The 19,348-nt window shown below is 38.6% G+C and overlaps 1 protein-coding gene across 34 annotated transcripts in view; it reads left to right on the top strand.

The window, feature by feature from the left end:
• Dock9 (dedicator of cytokinesis 9) overlaps positions 1–19,348 on the top strand; it is a 286,979-nt gene that overhangs the window by 232,173 nt on the left and 35,458 nt on the right. For 20 of the 34 annotated variants that reach the window (XM_078016270.1, XM_078016254.1, XM_078016248.1 and 17 more), the window contains 6 exons: positions 378–514; positions 7,997–8,112; positions 14,731–14,868; positions 14,993–15,175; positions 17,035–17,148; positions 17,272–17,487. In XM_078016270.1, the coding sequence (XP_077872396.1) occupies positions 378–514; positions 7,997–8,112; positions 14,731–14,868; positions 14,993–15,175; positions 17,035–17,148; positions 17,272–17,487 (904 nt within the window). Of the gene's footprint in view, positions 1–377; positions 515–1,062; positions 1,107–7,996; positions 8,113–14,730; positions 14,869–14,992; positions 15,176–17,034; positions 17,149–17,271; positions 17,488–19,348 lie in introns of all 34 variants that reach the window. The other 14 variants (XM_078016277.1, XM_078016258.1, XM_078016268.1 and 11 more) reach the window with 2 other exon arrangements.

The raw sequence follows: 19,348 nt of genomic DNA, 5'->3' as shown, positions 1-19,348 counted from the left end.
TTTTAAATTAGAAACAAGGTTTTTTTGCTCTTTCATAACATCTTATCCCAAAAGGTTCACAGCGTTTTGACAGTTGTCAGAACACTGACCTTTAGGACCACATTGGAGTGCTGCTCACGTTTTGAAAGTTGTGTCTCTGTAGTACTTCCTAAAAATGAGAAATTCTCTGCTTTGGCTTGATTTTTGCTTCTTTGTCATCAGGTGCTTTGCTGTGAACACTGTAAGAGCTGCTGCCTGTGTGTCTGTGGCTGTTCAACTGCACTGTCAGTGCATGGCTCGTCCCCTCTCTGCCATGTCCTGGCTTCACTAATGCTCCCCTCTCGCTGCAGTGTAACACATCTAACTTTTGCTTCTATCCCATTTCACTCATGTTGCAGGAACCAGGAGGGGTTGGGACCCATAGTTCATGATCGAAAATCTCAGACATTGCCTGTTTCCCGTAACAGAACAGGAATGATGCATGCCAGATTGCAGCAGCTGGGCAGCCTGGATAACTCTGTCACTTTTAACCACAGTAAGTCCCATGACATACCATCGTAACAGCCAGCCATCTCTCTGCCATCTCAGAGGGGAGATCCCCAGCCACACCGTACCACATCACCGACTTGATTTTTATTCCAGCTCGAAGCAAATAGGATGAAGAGCTCTTGGCACAGTTCCCTTCATTGGAGGAGAATCCTGAGCCCTGGGGAGTGACAAAATGTGGCACATGATCAACTACAGCACCAGTCCTAAAAGCTAGACCCTTTGCCCCATCCCCAAAGCAAAATTTGGTAGGCCCAATAGCCTAATATTCCCAGTAGTTTAAACATAATGCTTGGATTCGTTGCCTGTAGCCAGCTTATCATTGATTTTCCCCTGCACCTCCCAAGAGCATCTGGAACAGACTCCTTTGCCCTCCTGATCTCGTGCATGTAATTGATCAAGCGTCCACATTCTGACATTCTGGCTCTGAATGTTTATTAATTCTTTCAACTGCTATGAAAACATAAAGTCCATGAATCGATTTGTGAGGGTGTGGAAAAACATCCAATAACAAAGTGACTTTTTCTGTGTTTTCAGTGTGAGAAAGATATCAAGTGTGCTTGGAATTTCTGTAGACAATGGTAAGATTTAATCAGGTTGAAGTCTGCTTATGAGGCCGCTTCACTTGCAAACCAAGATCTTTTTATTCATCTTGCCTTCCTAACTTTGGGGCTTTTCTAACTTCACAATAGAGATTCTGCCAAAACATGGGAGCTTATTTTAAATTTACTTTTATCAGTCAACAGAAGAGTCGTGGCATCATGTGCTGTTTCTAGAAATTTCCTATTTCATCTGCTTAAGGGTTTCTCAAAGCAGAAAACAAACCGTCCAGCACATGAAAAATTAATGTGACCATCTACTATAAGTTCCATTTCTGTTAGTGTTGTGTTCTCTGAATTGTTCCATTTCTTCTCCAAGCATGACCTAGCTATCTGCTGTTTTACCTGGACTATTTGTATTTGTATTGTTTGTTCTCATTCCAAGTACTGTCTTTAATACGTGATTGTTAATATCTTTTCATCATTTCTAATTACAAATGTCCATTCACTGTGATTTTCATACCTCTCTCTAATACATGCTAAGAGTAAAGACAATATTCTCATTGTCTAGTATTGATAATAGTTCAAAGTAAAACAAGTGAGGAATGGAAATCCAGTAACTTCTCACACTTCCATCCCAACAAAATTAAATGTAGGTAGGTATAGTCTCTCTGTGTAAAATTCTAGGCTTCATTTAAATCAATATTGTGTCAATCTACCACACAGTGAATTGAGAGCCTTAAAATGCTAGTTCTAAGTTCTACACTTAGCTGTAGAATGCACATTTATTGACAGAATTAAGGCTACAATATTTGATTTTTTAAAACTTTGGACAAGGAGATGAAACAAACAAAACCTGAAGTTTTTTATTTGTAACTTTCATTTCCTATTTAGCAATAGCATTTCAGTCCCTGGTGATATGCTGGACCTGCTAGACTCCCTCTGCCCAGATAATTTACATAACACAGAGACTAATTCACTGTCAGTTGAAATTAGTGCTTTAATTTTAAAGCCTTTTTTTTAATCAAAAGCAGATCAAGGATCCACTTCCAGTGATAATCATTTATGAAACACAAAAAACAAGCAAAAATTTAATTAATGATCAACCCACGAAGAAATGGTCTTAATCTACTCCAGTATGCAGAAGCTCCTTTTGCTGCAAATGGATTTTTGTGGTGGTAGCTTGAATTGGAGGAGAGAGACAGCTGGTATTGTGCTGCTGCCAAGAGCCATGTTGTTAACATGGTCAACTTCCATTCTCTCTTCCTGCCACCCATAGAGAACCTCGTCTCCCCTGCTCCCTTCTCTCTGTCTCACGTTTTCACTTTCATCAGTTTTCAGTGGCACCCTGTCATCAATCACGTTTTCTTCTGCTTTGGCAGGAAACAGTGTATCACTGACTCTTAGCCTTTGTCTGAGTTTTCACAGTTCCTCCTCACCCTGAGTTGGTCTGATGCCCCCTTAGGCATTTCATCTACTCCTAGGACTCAGTCTTCCCTTCCATCTCTAATTCTGAGTATGTGCTTGAGTGACCTCAGCCTTTCCCTCCAGTAGTTCTTTGAGCTCTGAATGATCAATTCAGCCACAGCCACAGAAAAGGGAGTGTATACTGTATGTATGTATACATGTGTATGGGTGTGAACATGTGTATGGAGATGTTCATACTAGTTCATTTACATCTTCACCTAAGTATCCTATGGGGAATTTGTAGAGATATCTTTTTAAAAATCCTATTACCAATAAATACAATACCTTCTGTTGGGCCAACCATATGACACAGATCCATTATGTGAGAGACCTGCCAGGGGTATCTCAGAGTCTAAAAAGACTAAAAATAGTAAGAACCCCTGTACATCATTGTGTCCTCTCTGAGTAGGAAATGTTTGTTAGACTTTAGTTAGACCAGCAGGGAGCAGCAGAGGCCTGTGAAAAACTTAGTCATCTGTAGGTTTGGCCATTTGCAGCATCCCTTGCCATCCCCAACTCCTATTGAGAGTAGGACCAGGGAAGACACCATATGTGCTGCACATGTAATTCTCACAGGAACTTAAATTTATTTTTCAATATAGGTAGGAAATCATGAAAATGGCAAAAACCCCACAATGGCCAAATAGTCTTAATTATTTAGAAAACCATTCTTAAAGAATGTTTGGGTCTTTGCCCGGGTATATGAGCTATTAACCAATTAACTATTGACCTATTTTAGTGTAACTTGCACTCATTGTTTGGCAATAGAAAAGAAATTTGTATCAAAGAAAAAATTGAGAGTGATAGCTACCTGTAAATATGTAACCGCCCAAAGAAAGGGAAAACTAGGTGAAAAGGTGTTTGTAAGTAAGTGATATATTTACCCCACAAAATTCACTTGCATGATAATTCATTTTTCCTGCTGGTAGGATAGGAGGGAAAGCAGCCAAGAGGTAGTGACATGTAAAGAAAACTTGTGTTTCATGTAACCCAGTACAAGAGGCGTTTAAAATCACTGGGTTGAATTACAGAGAATTTGATTTCAGGTCAGGATGAGAAAGCATTTTATAACTAAACTGCCGGTGAGTGGTGTGTACTGAGCTACCTGTAAAGCTATAAAGCTGGAGTGAACACTTGAAGCTGGGGTGTGAAAACAGAGGGAATGAGACCCTATGGGGACATTGTCCTGGTCATTTAAGTATTGTGTGAGGAATGAGAGGACATGGCTTCTGAGGCCTTATTTAGCTCTGAAGTTCTTTGATATCTGTGAAGCACAAGTAAGAAAATGAATATAGGTGATAATTAAATTCATTTACTGTATAAAAAATGAATTTAGGTGTGGATTAATATGAAAAATACAGAGAATGTGTGCATCTCTGAATTAAAATTAATCTTTCCAAAGTTTTTAAGTGTATATAATACATCTTTAAAATTTGGTTAAGTGTACTCAGATGCTTTTTACTTATATATGTGAGATAGCAAATTAAATGTTTGTTTGTAAAGCCATATTTCCTTGATTCTGAGACATGTTTTTGCACATTTTGTAGCATTTCTGAAATTGAGCTGTATCTTCATTTTACATCTAAGAAGTTGTCTATCATTAATTGGTGTCTTTTGTAGTTGATAGGGGTCTTAGAATTGAGAAAGTCTGATACAGTGCTTGTTTAAAGTCAGTCATCTTAGTGTCCTTAAAGAGCACTTTAAATTTAAAAGTATCATATGTCTAAACCAACTGTTCTTACAGTTTTCTGTCTATATTCATGCTAGGCACCATTTTAGACACAGCTGAGCTTTAGGTACAATGTTCTATAGCAAAGAGAAAGCTGATGGCATGACACCTACTTCTAAACTACAGACTCCTAGATTGCAGACTGTCTGCAGATCATTCTGAGCATATTTGTTTTCTTGTGTGTGAATCGAGCAGAAAGCAAGTCATATAATTTTTGCCTTGGAGTATCATTCCTTATTCTACATTCTACTCCTTTCCTATCAATTGCTGAAGAAAACCTTACCAATATTTGGCAAAAATGTTTATATTCAATAAAGCCATATGCCATGAATTAATATATCTAAGACAGTAGATCTTCCACATTTGGGGAATTCTTTTAGCAAGATTTCTCATCATTCATTAATTTTGTTTTCTCATAAAACTTCTTACTTTTTCTGGATTTGTATTTTGGTCCAAAATTTCTTAAAGGAAAGGCAGCTATCAGGAAGGAAGCACATTCTGTAAGACTCTGGATCTGTCCTTAGTCTGCTATCCCAAACGTCCTCTCACTATCAGAATAGGCCTTTGATTATGGAATGGGCCTCTGCCCAGGTCACCACATCACCTCTGATGTCAGGGTGAGGAATAAGGAAAAGTTTCCATATGTAGTCACCATTAGTAAGTAGATCTATTTGGGTAAGATGAATGTATAAAGTTGAACAAGGTTAATTAAATCTAAGCATAGCAAATGACAAAAGGGGGTAAAAAATTTTAGAATAAGTCTTTTGTCAGTGACAACAGAATAAATACTGTGTGAATTTAAGCAGTGAATTCTAAAGACTCAGAAGGAGCTGTGGCACTCTTACCCAAGATGTCTTATCTGTAGAGAAGCTCTGCCCTTCTGCCCTGACCAGCGCTCCAAGGCACCACTGCCCCCTAGTGGAAATCAGTATCTTTCACGCCACACTCCTTACTTCCCCTGGCAAGAATCCGCTTTCAAAAAGTTGCTCACCCCTGATTTAAGAAATTTCTGTCTCTTAAGACCACTTTCCTGGATTTCCTAATTCATTTCATTTTACTGTGTTGATCTTTAACACGGTGACTGTTGAATGTCTTCCTTCGTGTGTAACTTTAACCTGGACCTTAGGGCATGCTGTTTTCAGTCTCAGTGATTGAGGCAGTCCATGCTGCCATTTATTTTTACAGAGTTTTATAAATAGTGCTAGCTCAGGAATCCTGCTGATTTTTGAGATGGAACAGTTTAAGGAAATCAAGTTATGACATGTTGTGGCTAAAGGGACTAGTTATTTTAGATTTCTGTATGACTCCGACAGAGTCAAATAAAACCAATAGATTTCCATGTGAATCTCTTATTCTAAAAGAGATTAGATAAATGGTATTTTGGCTTATGGGTATTGTGATAGCTTAGAGAAATTTGTCATTACATTTCCCTATGTATATACATGGTTGTAGATTTAATTAGCATGGCACATTAGTTACATATGTTTTTAAAACAGCACATTGTCACTGGTCAGATGAGGGAGGCTGAGGCAGGAGGATTGCAAGTTTGAAGCTAGCCTGGACAGCTTCTGAGACTCTGTCTCTAAAACAAAATAAAAAGAGCCAGGGATATAGCTCAGTTTTAGAGTACCCTTCTGGGTTAAATTCCTATACTTAAAAAAAAAAAAAAAAAGCCTGCACATTGTCAAATTCTAATTTTTAAATTGTTCTTAGGCTTTTAGACAAAGGCAGGAAAATTCCTTAGTGTATGTACTGTCTCATTTATAATGGTCACCTAGATAAACCTAACCAATAGATTCTAGAAAAAGAAAAAGACAGTTCTATGCAGAGAAAAAAAGAAATTTTAACAGTCATCAAAGCAAGTTCCTTGTTAAAGCAAGTTCCTTGTTAAAATTAAACCCAAACTAAAACTCATTTGGGATAAATGGCAGCCCTCTATAAAGGGTCCCTTTTATCTCTGTGAAATTTTGGTTGGTCTAATAACAGGTGTTGTGTTTTTGGTTTTGGTTTTGGTTTTGGTCCCTCTTACTATGGTTAATTATCACTTTAAGAATAATCATCAATCTGTTTGTTTTCATTGTCTCTGTATCTTACCAAAAAAAAAAAAAAAAAAAAACTTCCCTGAATGAACTAATGCCTTGGTTTATATAAAGGCTGTACAGTTAATATTCACACCCCAATATCTTTTTATCCTTTCTTGCCCAAAGATTTCATGCCCATAAAGCAAAAAGAAAAAGAAACAGAACTGGCAAGGTGCCAAGTGTATTACATATCCTCACCAGGAAAAACACGGGCTGTCAAAGGCTCTTATTATATGATACAAAGCACATCTGTGGCTTTAAAAGAAACTTTTTTTTAGGCTTTTAAAAATAATTCTATAATTCTAACATTTGTTTAAGTTAAAATGACATCATGCTATTTTTTTCCTGCTAATAATATGTACTATGATATGGTGACCTTAATAAGGAATTCAGAGTGTGAGTTGTTTTATCCCCATTACTGGTCTCAAGGACATTGCCTAGGTTTTCTGTATTCATTTCCTGATCTGTATATACAAAATGTCCTCCTTTCTGGAGTCTTAAGAAAATCGCCAATTAATAAGTGTGGATTTATTTTCACTCCTTGGAGGAAGACATTACATTGTGTTTTATTATACTGCCATCTTTCTTTATAATCTAGGTCAATACTGTAACATCTTTGTATCCCTACATATATTTCTGCTAATGCATACCATTTCATAATTTAATATCTCAAATTGTATGTCAACTGCATTTATATCAGTACTAAATTGATTTTGCAGCCACTAGTTTGTGTTTATATATGATTAAGCTAAATTCACATGATAAATTCTTCAAGTTCTTTCCTTTTCTTAAACATTTCTTTCAGACATTGGCTTTTATGCTTTTTATTAAAGCAAGTAGAAAACAGTTCTCTGTACAGTCAACTCTTGATTATCATGCATTATCATTATCTAGATAATACAGACCTTGATGTTATTGATTTAGTACTTTTTTTATAGCCCTCACTATGTACCAGGCACTATTTTAAGAGCTGCACAAATATTAACAAGTTTAATCCTTTCCACAACCTGTTGAGGTAGATGCGCTTATTATCCCAATCTACAGATGAGAAAACTGAAGTATAAAGAGGTCAAATAACTTGCCCAAGGTTACACAGCTAGTAAATGGTGGAGATGGGTTCTGACCAGCAGCCCGATCCCGGGCTCATATTCATATTCATATTCATTTTCTGTGCTGCTGCCTCTGTCTATACAGGAAGCTCAGGAAACCTCACTCTCTATCAATAATTTCACCATTCTGACAGCTTAGTCAAAATGACCATCATCTGTCCTGGTGGAAATCCTGCCTCCACTCTTTACTACCTGCTTGACTTTAGACAAGTTCTTTAGCCTTTCTGTGCCTCTATTTCCTTACCTGCAAAAAGGGTTTAATAATATACTTACTTTATATAGCTATTGAAGGATTAGATGGGATAATATGTGTAAAGTTCCTTGACTCGTGGCTGGCACATAGCAAGCAAACAATGAATGTTGTTGCCCTTCCAGAATCAAAAAAGACTTATAATTAAATAGAAACATTGTTAATACTCCCTAAAGGGGTATTAATAACACCTTCAAGGAACCTTCTGTAAATAATCAAAAGTTGACTGACTCTGCCCTCCTGCCAGCCTTGCTGTCTAACCACTGGGCAGTAATCCTGTGTTGTAATTCATGCAGGCTATGGCCACTCGGATGCAGATGTTCTCCATCAGTCGCTGCTGGAAGCCAACATTGCAACTGAGGTTTGCCTTACAGCTCTGGACACACTCTCTCTCTTTACACTGGCATTTAAGGTTAGTATTAAACAGCATTCCAGGTTAGAGTTTTACCTGTTTAATCCATTCAGCTTCCTAAACTCAACCAGTGCAAACTTTACAGCTTTGTATTCTTCAGCTTTTGCTGCTATAAGGCAGCCATTTAATCCTTAATTACCTTTAATGAAAGTATTCCATGGTGGATGGCTTGAAATACCTGAAATGGAATAAAGCTTAACTGGTCCACATGTGCCAAGTGCTTGGAGAGGCTGAAGCAGTTCATTCTTGGCCAGAAACAAGTATTTACCCAAGGAAACTGGGCTCTCCTAGCCCCTCAGGATGATAAATACAGAACCCAGTAGGCATTACTATCATGTCTTCACAATATATCCAAGTGTTATAGCAATTAAAATCAGATGTTTATAGAGAGGAACAATAAATATAAACTCATCTTTTTAAAATATTTTATTAATTTCTAAATTAAATGCTAAAAGTATTTCAGGAATAGAAAATCTTTTTTTTTCTTGTTTTTCAGTTTTAGCAAATAATATTCAAGTAGTTGGAGATAGACTTTTCACCCACTCTCTTATATTTAGGAACCTAACACTTCCCATTCTTGCTAATTGATTACTTCATTTCCAGCATAGGAAGAGGAAATTGAGTTAGTGTTAATATCCTATGAATACCAAAACGGTATATTTCATTACAAGGGTATTTGAGAAATATAACCAAAGTTGTTCTTTATCATGCTTTACTTATCTTTTCTACTTATAAAGCACATTTCTATACTAAGAAAAGTAAAACTACTTTTTTTTGATGACATGTCACTTCATTATTATATACCCTTATTCTTTATTCTCACTCCTGTCCCCTATGAAATGTCATTACTGGGAACCCAGTTGAGAAATGAGCAAACGCAGAGCACTGTGGAATTGAGAATGTGGGGGATCAGTGTCTTCTTACATGGAGTCTCTGCTATAGTAACTCTCAAAATGTGGTCTCCAGGATGGCAGCAACTTGAGCTCCTGAGAAATTGTTGGAAATATAAATTCTCAGGCCCCAGCCCAGACCTACAGTATCAGAAACTCTGAGCATGAGACCCAAACCCCTCAGCTTAAGGACTACCACCATAATAGAACCATTGAAGAGGTTTTGAAACTTCTATTTTCTTTTGGATAGTTTTAATTTAAAAGCCTTAGTCATATAGACAGTAGAGGGTCTACATGTGAATGTTCAGCCATGCACATGTGTGTCATTGCACCCTCTGCCTGGCCCACCTTGCAACAAGCAGGAAGCCTTGGAGGTCAGGGCTGGGGTGGAGTGGGCACACAGGCAGGAAGGGCACATGCAGCACAAGTGCATTGTGCATGATACCCATGAAAGTGGTGACAGTTTCTTCATGGACTGCCTGTAATTCTTATCCAGCTTCTTTTCTGTTGCCTGCTTAATATTTAGGAAGGTATTTGCCAGGGTTCCCAGATTTCCAAATGTCTGGTCACCAGGTAGGTTCTGACTCCCAAGAAAAAAATGGCATCTGACAGTTTCTGATGAAAGCTGGTCATGACATTTGTTACCTGACTGAACAGTCTTTGAGAAAAATACTTGATGTCTCTGGACCTAAAATTCCTCATGTGTAAGATTGAAAAATAGCATCTACCTCACAGAGCTGTTGTGAGTTTTGAGTGAGATGACCCTTGAAAGAGCCTTTCACATTACTGCTACATACCAGGTCCAGCTGACTTGAGCATGGATACAAAGACACCATGGGTTCTTAAGTCCCAGCCACTCCCAGTTTTTCAGCCTTGAGCTAGGTCTACTTGATATCTCAGTCCTGATTTCATTAGCTGAAATATGGCAGTTATACCTACTTTGTAAGGTTGAGGTTCAAATGTGAAGTTTACAAAAACATCCATCCTGGGGCCAGAACATAGCAGGAGTGCAAGTGTTTGCTCTAGCTGGGCAGTAAGCACTAGTCTCATGTGGCTTCACTCCTCCCTGCCCTATGGTGATGGACCTGATTCCTAAGAGGCCCCAGAAAGGTTAAGATATAGAACTGAGGGGATCTCTGCCAGCATTTATGTGCCTATGTGCAAAAATGTGTGCTCTCTGAAGCTCAGCATGCCCATCAAGAGTGGGAAGATGAGCAAGTGTCTGGTGCAGTCTGGCCTTGGCTTTTGAGCTCACATGGCTCAAACTCACAGGAATGTGAAGCCCACATGCAGCAACCACTGGGATCTTCCTTGGCACATATTTGCTCAGCTGAGGCACATGTCGCAGCATCTCAGAAAGATCATGTATTAGTTAGGTTTTCATTACTGTGACCAAAACACCTCACAAAAACAACTTAGAGAAAGGAAAGTTTAGTTTGGCTCATGATTTAAGTGGTTCAGTACATGGTCACAGACTTCTTTGCTCTGGGCCTGAGGTAAGTCAGAGCATCACAGAGGAAGTCCTAGCAGGGGGAACCTGCTCAGTTCATGACAACTAGAAGCAGAGAGAAAAGGAAGAGCCCAGGGGACAAGATACAGTCCCAAGAGCACACCCCCAGTGATCCACATCCCCCAGCTACACCCCTTCTACCCACGGTTACTATACAGCCAGTAGTCCTTTCAAATTATTAGTTCATCAAATGGATTAATTCCCTGCTTAGGTTATAGCTTTTATAATCTAATCATTTCGACTGTTGCATTACACAGGAGCTTTTGAGGGATATCTTATATCCAAACCTTAACAGATTTTCTTCTCACATTTTTTTGTTGCATCATAGTTGTACATAATGATGGGATTTATCTATATGCAGCACACAGTAAAACAATATAATTTAGCCAGTATCACTCCCCAGCCCTCCCCCCGCTTCCTGCCTCCCACTCCTTGATCCTTTTTCTCTACTGATCTCCCTTTGATTTTTAGGAGATACACCCCACTTTTGTTTTCCTTTTTCCTCTCTAACTTTTGCACATGAGTGAAAACATACAACCCTTAACCTTCTGAGTTCAACTTATTTTGTTTAACATATTGGTCTCAAGTTCCACCCATTTTCCTGCAAATGACATTATTTCATTTTTCTTTATGGTTGAATAAAACTCCATTGTGAATACATATCACATTTCATTTATCCATTCATTCGTTGGTGGACACCTAGACTGATTCCATAGTTTGGCTATTGTGAATTGTGTTGCTGTAAACATGGGTATGCATGTTAGTAAGATAAATTTAATTCTTCAGGATAAATACCAAGAAATGGTATAGTTGGGTCATATCGTTGGTTTTTTGAGGAGAACCTTAACATATTTTAACATTGAATTGGCTGACATAAGTATGTGCAAGAAAATCATCTTCTACAGATTAAGCCCTGTTAAACTGTCTCTCTTAATTGACCACATCTAATGAACTTCCAAAGACAACCCAGAAATAAATTTTTTAATAAGATTAAATGCTTTAAAAGATTTAAGTTCTGAATTCTGGTTGTTATTATTATATTAGCTTCCTGCTAATTGTTGAATGCCTCCTGCACCTCAGACATCATCTTCACAATAGCCCTGCCTAGTAGATGTCATTATCCCTCATTTTATAGTGAAGAAATTAAGCCTAAGACAGGTTAGGAAGTTTACCCAAGACCACTACACAGCTGGCCTGTCCAAAGACCTTATTCTCAACCAACCCAGATGTGGGGGGGAGGGAGGGGGCATTGAGAAGAGTGACTATCAAAGTGTTTGAAGGATCTCTCATACAGAGAAAAGAAGAAGAAAAGTACCAAGTATTTACCAGGTGCCAGGTATAGTACGGGACACTTACACATAGGTTATCTTATTTAATCCTAAAAGGGTGCATTTTGTAAACTGAGGTAGTCACATGTAGAAAAATGGTTCTTCTGTGACTGTCTTAGAATGTCTATTATTAACATAATCCCAAACTAATGTAGATCTTTAAGTATTTTACAATATTTTTAGTGTTTTCACAGATTTAATATAAAAAATGTATTTTAGTTATCCCATTTAGCACCTTTTCTTAGTTTGAACTGCATAGTGAGAGCTAATACATATGCATAAGGAGCAATAGAAACTTAAGAGCAAGGCCCATGTAAATATTTGGAGTCTTGCTGGGTTGTTAGTAGTCTGATTGAGACAACCTGAACTTGACCTACAAAGATGGACTAGCTTAGGTTTTCACAGTGACTGTGGGACCTCTGCAACTGAAACAGCTCTTCTCCAAACTGAATTTCTTATTTTAAAAATCAATGTTTAAATAACAGTAATGCCCTATGCCTAGGAAGAGCTTGTCTAAATTAACTTTGTTTCACATATCTCAATTTGGTAACCAAGACTTAAGTTTGTTTTTCTCTGTGTTCCTGGATCTTGAGAATTACTGATATTGAGCATTTATTCCCTGAAAATGCCATTTCCTGGGTCAAACACCATAAGGGACTATGTTACAAAAGTCAGACCTGAACCCACCAGACAATTCCTGGAGAATTTTGTCTCTACCTTATTGCTAGAAATAAGTCTTGGCATTATTGTCCTGTTGTCTCATTTAATATCCTAAATGGAAATTTTCCATCCTCAGTAAGAGTCAAAATGTGATACTCCCTACATTGGTGTCTGTGATAATTTCTGAATTGGGAAGTTAATGGGGACATTTGTTTTTCCATTTCCCCCTGTGGACCTTTCCAAATGTTCAAAGATTTGTTTGCATTTAGTGTATATTACTTTCTAATGAAGGGAACAGCAATAGAGAGAAAAAGAGGTAAGATGATGATTGGAAAATAAAGGAAGGTAGCTGGTAAACTGGGGAGGATGAAGATTCTTTACCTTATATGAGGGATTATTTGCATCTTAATGTAGATTAATTTTAATTTCATTCTTTTTTAAAATATTTACTTTTTAGTTTGACACAATATCTTTATTTTATTCATTTATTTTTATGTGGTGCTGAGAATTGAACCCAGGGCCTCGAATGTGCTAGGCGAGCACTCAGCTGCTGAGCTACAACCCCAACCCCCTAATTTCATTCTTGCCATTCTTGAAACCAAAAGGATTAAATCCTGAAAATGGAAAGCAAAGACCTTGACCAGAGAGTGGATGGGGGAGAAATTTAATTGAAGTAGTAAGAACTTGGTGACAAGAACCAATTCAAAAAGCCAAGCTGCAAACAAAGATTACTGAGAAAAATGAAAACTTACTTCCAGATTCACCCAAACTTTAATACACCCATAATTAGGAAACTAATCTCAATGGGAAAAGCAATATTTCCAAACTAGGGCTCCCAGGGAAAATAGTGTTTATAGATGACACAACACGTAAGCATACCCCAAGGACTGGAATAATTTGTGTGTGTATATGTATGTGTGTGTGCACACGTGTGCACGCTCTCACGTGCACGCAAATTGCTCCTCTTTCACATGATAGAATTCAGTATGATGCCTCAGAATTTTATGATATGAAGATCACTGTGAATGCCAAGTATCTTACCAATTGTGATATATCTGTACCTACTGGACCTACCTTAAAAAAAACTATTGTTTTCCTTGAGTCAGATTTTTTGAGTCAAAATTTCCCTCCAACAATAAATAAGGTTGATCTTGATTTGAAAGTAAGACTCCACCCATAATTTGCTATGCAGTAAAATTATTTAGATAAAAGTTACTTCTATTCATTTTGCCAAATGGTAGTTGGTTTGAGATAGCAGTCTCTTGAATTTTTTTGTTTACTACCATGTTTACTTACGTGTGCAGAATGTATACATGTATTGCACCCAGACACATACAGGTTTGTCTTATTTAAAACTCCATGCTGGCTTCTTGCTGAGCTATACCTTGCTGCTGTGTGTATTCAGCAGCCAATAGAAGATTTAGCTAACCAGTTGTCCAGAGTATTAAATTAGTGTGAATTTTTGACTGAGGGGAGGAAATTTTAAAGAATGATTGGCAACGATTACTTGTGGTCCTCTTTTTTTGTTTGATAAAATCTGTGAAGTGTTGAAATCCTCCCAGCTACCTCTTACTAAATTAGAGCAAGGATGTGTCAGATATTTTCCACCTTTGACATTTACTTTTCACAGTAGCCGGGCAAGGTCAATCTTAGAGTCACTGTTTTACAGATGGGAATGCTGGGATTCAGTGTACCTGAGCAATCCATGCCCATGATAAGTGGAACCTGACCCCAAGCCTGTACATTTTCCACCTACCAAACTGTCTGATTCTTCCCAACAGAATGCCTGGGAAGCCTGGCTGGAAGGGGGCCTCACTTTTAGAAGACCTTCTTCATATTTCTTACTTTAGCATTCTTTCCCCCACTCATTAGCTAGCACCTGTAGTAACACTCCTCTGTTGGAATTAAGACATCACAAACATTGCCTTTGTTTCAGTTGCCAGTACAATAAAAATAAATAAATAAATAAATAGAAGCCAAATCAGTACTAAGCAACAGTTTATTACAGTTTGCTGGGAAGTTTATCCTCAAAGCATAAATTTATTGATAGAGTTATTTGTCCCATAAGAGCATTCTATGCTTTCCTAGGAGACCCATAATAGAGATAATTTAAATTATAAGTAAGTTGTCTTGATTCTTGGACAATGGGTCTTTGAACCTGAAAATTATATGAAACCTCTTGGAGGTGTCAGTATGTCTCACTGATACCGTTGTCAATGTGTGTTTTAAGAACCAGCTCTTGGCAGATCACGGACATAATCCTCTCATGAAAAAAGTTTTTGACGTCTACCTGTGTTTTCTTCAAAAACATCAGTCTGAAACAGCTTTAAAAAATGTCTTCACTGCCTTAAGGTCATTAATTTATAAGGTAAGATAAATCTAAATACTCATAATTGAGGGTCAAAGTTTTCCTCCTTTGACCAGGAGTTGAAGGGACCATTCCCCAAGGACTAACCGTGCTGTGCTCTGCCTGCTCCTTATGTTCCATCTAGTTTCCCTCAACGTTCTATGAGGGGAGGGCAGATATGTGTGCTGCTCTGTGCTATGAGATCCTCAAGTGCTGTAACTCCAAACTCAGCTCCATCCGGACAGAGGCCTCCCAGCTGCTCTACTTCTTAATGAGAAACAACTTCGACTACACTGGAAAGAAGTCCTTTGTCCGGACACACTTGCAAGTGCGTGTGGTTTAATTACCCAGTTGATTCTATTTTAGCAAGAAAACTTTGAGTATCGTATTGAACTATTTACTTCATCTGGCCCCAAAGTGGAAAACTGGGAAGTAACATTTACTGGATTGTTTATTTCATACTGTGCAGTAAGATCCTGGCCCAGGGTGGTTCTTTTCGGTCTTCCATCTACTAAAACATCTGCTATCTCTCCAGTATTAAGCACACATTTCTCTGAAAACCAGGCAAGATACTGAGATCAGTCTTAAGTATTTTATATACTTTTTCTATAAGCAGAGCAGGAGTCCCTTCTCCATTTCTCAGTTATTCCTTTTTTGTATACATACTGCATGCTAGAATTTATAGATATAATTACAAACAAAACAGAACCCTCTCCTGGCCTTCAGGGAGCCTTCAGTTGGGTGGAGGACCTAGGCAAACTGAGACCTTATAGTGCAGTGTGGCCAATGCTGCTATGAAGAAGCTTGAGTGCACTGGAGGAGCATCTGTCTGGGGACCCTGAGAACTAGGGTGAAGCTTCCCAGAGGATGTAAAGGATATATGGGAGTGGTAGTTGAAGAACAGGGAGCATGTTCCAGCCATGGGTGTACCATAGGAATTTCTCACCTATCTGGGGAACTGGAGAAGTTCCTCTGTATGGAGCTTAGAATATGGGTTGAGAAGGATACATTGTTACATATCCAAATCTTTGCATATTTGGAGGAATATTCTGGACCCTAGCATTCAGAACAAATCATGAGGATTTAGATCTCAGCTAGGGAAACCATTGTTAAATCTAGGAGGGAGAGGATGGTATTCTGGAGGAGGGAAGGTAAAATTGGAAGGAAGAATGGATTGAGTTGACAATACTTAGTGATTAGTTATACCTGGTATGGTGAAGAAAAAGGAGAAAATATGCTTGAGCTCAAGCAACTGAGGCATGGCAGCACTGTTCATAAACCACAAAAAGGCAGGGCCACCATTTCACTGTTAATGTGTACCTGTTCTAATAAAAACATTGCAAGGGACAGGTCACCTCTTGAATACATATAAACTCAAACCAAAGCCCAGGGAGGTAAATTACAAGTATTAGACCAGGACGCAAAGAAAAGACCACTAACTCCAATTAAAATCAAATTAAAACAAGCTTATTATTTCGACTGGCCGGGCTGCCTCTCCCACCAAAAATCATGGGAACAAGACAGCGCTGCAGCTTTCTTGCAGCCCAGCTTTATAGCCCAGAAAGTTACACAAAGCCGGGGAAGTGGGGGTTACAGATAACAAAACTCTGATGAGCATAACACAAAGGCTAGTTTACATTTTTGCTGGTCCCAACATCAAAATTTATGAAGGTCATTAGAGCCTCAGAGAGGGTCGTTATCTGGCCAGGCAAGGCCAAGATTTATGAGGTGTCACTAAAGTTTCAAAGAAGGCTGCTATCTGCTCAGAGAGAGCCCAGGCATGGGTGAGTTCAAGGCACGGGCAGGCATTCCAAGCAAGTTCAGAATTTGCAGTAATTTATAGTAAAGCCAAAATTAGCTTTTCATGTCTTTGTTATGAAATGGCTCCCAATTTTAAGAAGAATTATCATAAGTTCTCCCTTTTTGCCAGAAAGTTTATAGGTAAGCAGCTATCCAAGTGATAGGGGGTTGTTTCTCATTCTTCTGTGCTCCTCTGATTAGCATTTTGTTTTGCAAATGAAATTCTTAAGTTTATCCAGTGGGGAAAAAAGACTCGCTTCATTTCCCTCACTGGAGTGACACCTACCCCTTGCCCTGGCCTCATGTTCATCCTAACTGAACATAAAAACCTATCCTGGACAATCGTCTGAAGGAAAATTGATTTGCTCATGTTTCCATGTCCTTAAGGTCATCATTTCTGTTAGCCAGCTGATTGCAGATGTGGTTGGCATCGGCGGAACCAGGTTCCAGCAGTCCTTGTCCATCATCAACAACTGTGCCAACAGTGACCGGCTCATCAAGGTGAGTGGCCTGGCCAGTTTTTACCTTTCAGCCCCAGAACATTGCCTCCTTGTCTGACATACATGCCAATAGGCAGAAAGTGGATGAAAGCTATGTGCCCTTCCTTGGCCCACCTTGTTTCAGCACACCAGCTTCTCCTCTGACGTGAAAGACTTGACCAAGAGGATCCGCACTGTCCTGATGGCCACAGCCCAGATGAAGGAGCATGAGAATGATCCGGAGATGCTGGTGGACCTCCAGTACAGCCTAGCCAAGTCCTACGCCAGCACCCCTGAGCTCAGGAAGACGTGGCTTGACAGCATGGCTAGGATCCACGTCAAAAATGGGGACCTCTCTGAGGTAAGTAGCCCTGCAAGCCTCTTGACGTGGTTTTCTAGTTGTGCCCTGTTCATTCAAAGAATCCAATTAAAACTGTAATAATTTAAATATATACTTTATTAGAGTAAGATGACTTAATATTTACCTGAGCACATTGATAATTTAAAACAGATTGTTAGGCCGGGATTGTAGCTCAGTGGTAGAGCGCTTGCTTACCATGTGTGAGGCACTGAGTTTGATCCTCAGTACTAAATTAAAAAAAAATAAAATTTAAAAAAAAAACAAAGATATTATGTCCATCTACAACTAAAAAAAAAGTATTTTAAAAACCCCTAGATTTGTAAGGGCTATTTCTATCACAAAAGAATGTTGAAAGCTTTAGAATTATACATATTCATATAGTTGCTTGCTAATTAAAGAATACAACCAATTTCTCTGCATCAGAACTCCTCCATAGTTGTAAGTTTCAGCTATTTGACGATAAAACTAACTTCTTGTTGTGAGGTGATGATGGGGCATTACTCTTCTCTTTTGGATGCAGTAGATGTTTAAGGGTTCCTGCTGTGCAGAGTTGACGTATTTCAGCATTTAGACAGCATTACTGAGAGAAACAGACTTTTAATCTAAGAAAAGATGTTGCCTAATTCAGTGACATTGAGCCAGTTTTTAAACCCCTCTATTCCTCAACAACATCATTTATAAAATGGGAAATTAAGAAAAACAAGACTCTACACAAGTTCTGCATTCCCAAGTCTGTGCCTGTGACATTGGGCATGTCAGCAGTATTACAAAATAACTTGCTTTAACCTTGACATTTCTGTAACTATTTCAATTAGATTTGAAGACTGAAAAATTTATATACCTATTTTTGTGTATTTATTCAAGGAGTCCATTGTCCTAAATGTACATATAACATGACAGTTCTATATGACCATAAAATTGACCTAACCTGTTAGCCATAATATAAGGAAATTGGTATTAGTAGTAATTTTTATTCCATTTTCAGAATTTTAGACTTTTAAAATGGTTTGTATGGCCCAAGTCTCTTCTTAAAACAATTCTCTGAGCTGGAGTTGTTCCTCTGTGCATTACTTTTCTCTTGCTGCTATAACAAAGTACCACAAACTGGGTCACTAAAAACAAACGAAGTTCACACTCAAAGTTCTAGAGGCAAGAAGTTAGGGAACTGCTCTCTGAGCATGCCAGGGGAGAACTTGTTCCTTACCTTTCTCCTGGCTCTTGTGTTGCTGGATTTCTTGATGCTCTTGGACCCACAGCCATTCACTCTGCCTCTACTGTCAGGTGGCATCCTCCCTCACACATCTGTTTTCTTGTATTTCTTTTAATGACAGACACAGTCATGGAATTTAGGGCCCACCCAAGTAAAAGTGTGACCTCATTTTAATTAGTTACATTTGCAATAATTATATTTTTTAAAAAAAGACAACACTTTCTGAGGCTCCAGGAAGGTCATGAATTTGGGGAAGAAACTATCCAACCCACTGCATTCTGTAATAAGGGACTAATGCAGCTAATACACAGGATTTCTTGTGGCTCCTACCATGTCTAGTGTTGTGTACTTGTTCTGTAAGTCATCACATATTTGCACACCTGTTGTGTGCACTCTCTTGCTGTGCAGTGTAGGAAGGGATACACCATGTGAGGTGTATCTCATGATTAGACAGAGTCATGACTCTTAACTGTATAACAGACTTTCCTCCACACATAATAGGCACAGATAAGAGTGCCTGTGATACTGATGATGGATATTTGCACACATGCTCACATAGAGTCTGTGCAGGGCTGGGTTGGCCATCATAGATTGAGATCCCGGACTAAGGCACCACATAGTGATTGACAAGAACAGGGCCCCATGCATTAG

Source organism: Ictidomys tridecemlineatus, chromosome 6, assembly GCF_052094955.1.
Source record: "Ictidomys tridecemlineatus isolate mIctTri1 chromosome 6, mIctTri1.hap1, whole genome shotgun sequence".
Lineage (NCBI taxonomy): Eukaryota > Metazoa > Chordata > Mammalia > Rodentia > Sciuridae > Ictidomys > Ictidomys tridecemlineatus.
Note: the sequence above shows the minus strand (reverse complement) of the source record. Positions and strands in the feature narration are given on the sequence as shown.